Consider the following 6,000-nt stretch of genomic DNA (forward strand, 5'->3'; position numbering starts at 1 on the left):
TTGAAAAGGGTACAAACAACGCGACCTATTTTTTGAGTTAAAACACATAAATCTTAGATTGCTAACTAAGAGAGTCATTGTTACCGGGAGAGAGTTCCAGATTTTGGGACCTCCGTTAATTAGTTGGATGGATTGTATCATTTTGTCTGTAATGGCAATGAATGTGGGAAAAATTCTCCGTTACAGGCACTGGTTTTGTGCAATATCACTCTCATTAATGTGAAGTGAGGTGATGCTATTAGTCTCTCCCCTTTGGGCTTTTCAGGGCTAATTTACAGTGCTTTAGGGGAGACTTTAGCCAGACTGCTTATTACGCAGTTTACAATTAATTTTAGGAAGTGAAAGATGCCCCCGTCCAGATAAGGTCAGACCACAGCACCGGAAACTACGTCCCCTATGTCAGGGGGAATTCCGTCGAGGGACCTACGGTACAATCTTAAGGAGGTAGCGACAAAGGGTTAAAGCCGAACGATTTAAACAATTTGTAACCGGTAGCAACGCTTGGGATCCTGTTTAGGTGGGATGAACACGCAGATGCACAGTGAGGCCAATTGCAAGGCCTGTGTTTTTTTTTTCTTTTTGAATAAATACCGAATAAAATTACATATCAAGATATTCTTTTCTTGAATACCATATGATCATGCACTATTTTAGGACACCTTTGTTCATAAGCCACTTGGCTTCTTTAGGCATCGTTGCCGTAATCTACCTGTCTCCATAAGCTAGGCTATTTTTCGGGTAAGGATCAATGGAAAATGTGCGAAAGGTGAATGTATAATAAACTTAAACCAGAAACCCATAATGGTTGAAACGTGTAACGCGCGTTCACAGCTTCCGAATATTCAGTGCGAACTGATTGGTTGAATGTTTTAGTGCTAAGTACCATATTTGGAAACCCCTCGCTCTTGTTGTTCCAAATATGGTACTTAGCAAATTGAATATTCAGAAGCTTGTTTCCCAGCACACAAGGGGCCGTTACACGTTTCAACCCTTATGGGTTTCTGCTTAAACTTATAAACCGCAGACATCAACATTAATTATTATTTTAATAACTTTTTGTTGTAATTATTTGTATTCCCTTACATGCTTTCTTTTTTTTTTTTTTTTTTTTTTGCAACATATTATTTTCTTAAAAACTGTAATGTGGTTGATGGCAGAACTAGTAATAAATAAATAAATAAAATAAATCACACTGTGCACAATGAGCAAAGCGACAGTAAATTGACTGGGCGGAACAACTATATATCCTTGTTCCACGATTTGCAACTGATCGCTGCCACGGAAATGAGGTTCCTGTGGCACAAATGAATTAAGTTATACAGTGTCACGTTCATTGACGACCAGTCAACAAGTTAAGAAGCTGCTGCCTGCTCGGATCACCAAAGGCTCCATCGTAGGCGAGCCAGATGCGCCCGTTGAATTGATTATAAGTGCGGATAATGAGTAATTTATAAGAAGTCAGGTCTTTCCCGGCCGTCGTCCATGCAATGTGGGGGAGATTTGTTCGAGTGTATCGTAAGAACTTCAATTCAAAGGGGACGTTTTTTCTTGAGTAGGGGTTTGAATGCAGAAACTCTTGGAGCATTTGGTATTGTACTATTCATGAGGACACTATTGTTAATCGAAGTTGAAGTTGGAAGAATCATGCGTAGACAGTTCCCAAGGACAGTTACAGGTAATGGATCAAGTTCACACGATTTCTAGAGCACAGTTTTTGCTGCCGCACGAAGGAGCTCTCTAATCGAGAAAAGAACACATTTTTTCTTCGAAACGCAACCGATTGTGGTTATGCGCGAATGCAGGAATTAAGATGCGCGGTAAGATCTTGTTACACAGAAGATTAGAACAGTTCCCTGCAAGCAGAGGTCTCTTTTCTTTTGCGTTCGCTGGGCTGACGCAACGCAAAAAGAATGGAGACCTCTGCGAACAGGGAATTAGAAGAAAAGCTTTGCAGCCTGCTACCTTTTGTAGTCTTTTGGTTCATTTTCGCTTCTTGATTTATCCTTTTATATAAACGTCATCGCAGGCTTTGTGAGATACAATTAGAAAAAGCTTTCAGTCTGAACTAAGTCACTGCTTACGAGCCAGAAAGCCCATCAGGCCGGCGCTTATCTCCGGTTTCCGTAGCATGAAGCGACTAAGAGTATTTATACTCCCCCCTGGATGGGATGCTAGTCCATCGCAGGGTTACTGGGGGTAACCCATTTCGCCAGTACCCATTTATACCTGGGTGGAGAGAGGCACCATAAGAGTAAAGTGTCTTGCCCAAGAACACAACACAATGTCACCGGCCAGGCACCGAACCCAGACCACTCGATCCGGAGTCGAGCGCACCAACCAAGAGACCACCGCGCCTCCCACAAGTCTGAACTAAATTGACCGTTAAATATGAGTATTCCGATTGAAAAAAGGTTGAAGTGAACTCGGAAATGATCAACATGTTTGATGCCAATGTTAATCTATTTCCGTTTATTTCCCATTCAATCTTTCAAGGTTTTGTAGTTTATTTTACTAGTGACCACATGTCCTCTCAGGGATTATTTTACATTTCCTTTCCCCAGAAACGATGCGTAGTTATTTTTACCACAACTTGCCTTTTTAAATCAAACACGGATCGCATTTACTTACGACAGGGAGTATACTCAAAAGCAAAGTATATAATTTCAACGAAGGAAATAATATATGAAATGAATCATATATTGAACTGCGGATATGAAATAAAGTGAAAGCCATAAATTCTCATAACTGCAAGGATCATTGCTTCGCTTGATTATACAGTTTCAATCAGTCACATGAATCACAGTACTCGGCGCTTATTAAACCACCTCAAGATGTACATGCTCGTATCCCCAAACTATTGTTTTCTTTCTTTTTTTCAAGTAGGGTCCAGTAGGGGTCCAGTTTGGGGGTCCACGTTTTGTAAGACCTAATAAAATCTACGATGAAATGATATATGATATATGGATCATATATTAAACTGTGGATATGAAATCTAGTGAAGCTATGATCCTCGCCGTTATGAACGCAATTTTTGCAATTGCGTAGAGAAGCCTAAAAAAAACAGGACTTCAACGGGGTTTGAACCCGTGACCTCGCGATACCGGTGTGACGTCAGTGGGTTCATAGCTCAGTTGGTTGGAACGTTGCACTGGTATCACGAGGTAACGGGTTCAAACCCCGTTGAAGTCCTGAATTTTCCAGGCTTCTCTACGCAACTGCAAAAATTTCGTTCATAACTGCGAGGATCATAGCTTCACCTGACTATTAAAATCTCCCTTCAATTCTACGCACGAACCGCAAGCCATAATTCCACCTCACGAGAATCCCGGGAGAAAATGTTTTGCCGAGCGAAGCGTGATTTTTCGGTCGCGAATCTACACGAGACGAAGGACTTTTGAAAGTCTAGCCCTTAAAGATGTCTCATTTTCTCTGGGATGTGCATGGTCGCGCCCGAATCATCGCATCTTGACTGTTCAAACTTTGTGATTCCATTTGCGGTCTTACGGCCCGGGTCGTACGGATCGAGCTGTTAGACTAAATCTTCTTCTTATTATTATTGTTATTATTAAACTGTCAAAAAAAGTACAAATAACCTGGCAGCGCATCAGTATAGGCTACTTAGAGCCTCTTGTTGTTTGGATAGCCGAGGGTGTAATGATAAATTGTTAACTTTCATAAATTGAATACTTGCCAAGGACGTAATTAATATAGAGATTCTTGACTTTGAAGCTTTCAAAGGTGAACTCTAGCCCTTAGTGGCGGATGAATGTGTAATGCATGTTTCACAAACAACATTCAGGGGGTGACGAGCTGTTTGCTTGGTACACCAACTGAAAATTGAGACTCGTGCGGCAGCCAATTGCAAGGTGTTGAGTGAGGATGTTACAGGTCATTTTCCGCTCGCCTCGTTCACAAGAGGGAATTTAAGATCTACGACGGCGACGGTCGACGAAAACGCCACCTCAAAATATAACTTGGCTCTATCTTAAGTCTTTCGCGATTATTCAGTCTAGTTCGCGTCGTACAATGTGGGCAAAGTATCGAGCGGTTTCAAATTTTAAATAGAGAATGAAGGATTCTCTGTAGCATGCTTATTTTGTCGTCAAAACTTCAAATTTGGTGATTTCACGTCGTCGTTATGCAGAGGACCGCAAACATACTTGCTAAAATCCGTGCTGCACGTGCAGCACGATTATTTATGCTCTTTTAACCAATGATATTAAAGTTTGTTGCGTTGTCGTAGTCGTAGCCGTCGTCGTTTCTTAAATTCCCTAATGGTTGCACGCAACGGGTGGTGGGAGAAGAACAAGTCTAAGAGTGCAGATTAATCGTGTGTGGTACATTCTTGTTTCGATTGAAAGCCCTCCTTTTTCATAGGTTTCAGAGCACTTTTACTCTGAATAACAACCGTACTTGGCGCATAATCTGCCCTATATGCCACCGCCCTACCCCCATTCTTTTCCTGCTCACATTATTCACTTTCCTGATCCCCTGAGGTTTGAATAGACCAATTTCCATATATTAAAATTCAGTCCTAAACAAAAGGCATCATCTCGAGGCTCTTGGAAATAAACTCACACAAACCCTTAAATTCATTCCCAGAGCCCCGAGACGGATGCCTTTTGGTCAGGACTGAATTATACCGAAATTGGTCTATTGTCTAGCCTGATTTTTACACGAAGTCTGTATCGCAGAAGCAGTGTATATTTTTTTGTAGGCAGACATATTCAACATTGTAGTTCACCACTAAATTTTCTCCGATTCTTATTGGTTTAATTCGATCACGTGATGCGATAGTGTTCGTCCGCGGAGAGACATTTCAGCCCATAGTGACCGTTCGCGGAAAATACCCGGATGGATAGTACTCGTCCGTGAAAATACCTCTGTAAAACTAGCATATTTGCCCTCGAAGCTTCGCTTCTCGGGCAAATATTTGTTTTAAGAACATCAAATTTCCGCGGGGCAACTATCAGCCGATAGTTCCTCGACAGAAACACTCTATTGTTTAAATAGGGAGCTTTAGCAAAGACGACGGGAACGGCAACGAGAACGTCACCTCAAAACATAAATTCACGTTATTGCAATCACTTCGCGACTATTCCAAGCCTTTTAATATGACAAAGGTCTTTCAACCGTTACGAGCGGCGCTTAATTTAGGGGAGAAAAATGATCTCCAGGTGCTGACGTTCTCCATAACACCTCAAACTGGGTAATTTCACGTTGTTGCTTTGCTGACGACGGCAAAGAAATGGACAAAAATGAAAAACGCACGTGCAGGGCGTGCAAAGCTATTGATTTTGCCCACTATATATGCAAATTTGTGACGTTCTCCTTGCCGTCGCCGTTGTCGTTGTAAAGCTCCCTAATGACTCTATGAGCGTGCGTTGGATATGAGATACTTCATAGTAAATGGCCTGCAGGAGGCGTAGTGCCGAATAAATTATAGCTCATTTCATTTCAAGAAGCACGATTAAAATAATTGCATCATGAAGATTTATTATACTCTGAGCTGTTTCAATTTTACAAAACGACCATCGAAATCAGTCTCCATATAAGGTCATACGATATATAAGCCGATAAGAGAGGTTGAAAGTTGTATATTTGCAACGGGTGACTTTTCGTCGGTTCTCTTGGTGTAGATTTCGAGAGCGGTGCAGCCACGCCAGGAGACCCAGGATCTGTGTATCGATAACAGGAAATGTAAACAAAACTAAAGCTTAAATTTATGAACGAAAGCAAGGCCTAACACGAAAACAAAATCGGAATCGCACTTCCTTTTGCTGAAGTACCGATGAACAGTACTGGGGAAGCATGATCTTGCCATTTAGTTTTTCTAAGATTCCTGGTTCTTCATTTTTCTGTTTTAGTTGACTGAGGAATTGTTCAGTTCCCGCAAATGTGTTTCTCCAGTCTTCATTCTTGGCTGATCGTGTACGTTCGCTGGCACTTCCACGTCTACGCGTCCCACACGATGAATTCCGAGCAACCTTAAGTACGCTC

The 6,000-nt window shown here is 41.6% G+C and overlaps 1 protein-coding gene across 1 annotated transcript in view; it reads right to left on the minus strand.

Annotated features, from left to right (window-relative positions):
• Positions 1-5,502: 5,502 nt before the first annotated feature.
• The window catches only part of LOC138057136 (beta-2 adrenergic receptor-like), a 4,285-nt gene continuing 3,787 nt past the window's right edge, over positions 5,503-6,000 (minus strand). The window contains exon 2 of the mRNA XM_068903203.1: positions 5,503-6,000. This exon is cut by the window's right edge and continues 545 nt beyond it. Within this exon, the coding sequence (XP_068759304.1) occupies positions 5,864-6,000 (137 nt within the window). The 3' untranslated portion in view covers positions 5,503-5,863.

Source organism: Montipora capricornis, chromosome 7, assembly GCF_036669925.1.
Source record: "Montipora capricornis isolate CH-2021 chromosome 7, ASM3666992v2, whole genome shotgun sequence".
Taxonomy (NCBI): Eukaryota; Metazoa; Cnidaria; class Anthozoa; order Scleractinia; family Acroporidae; genus Montipora; species Montipora capricornis.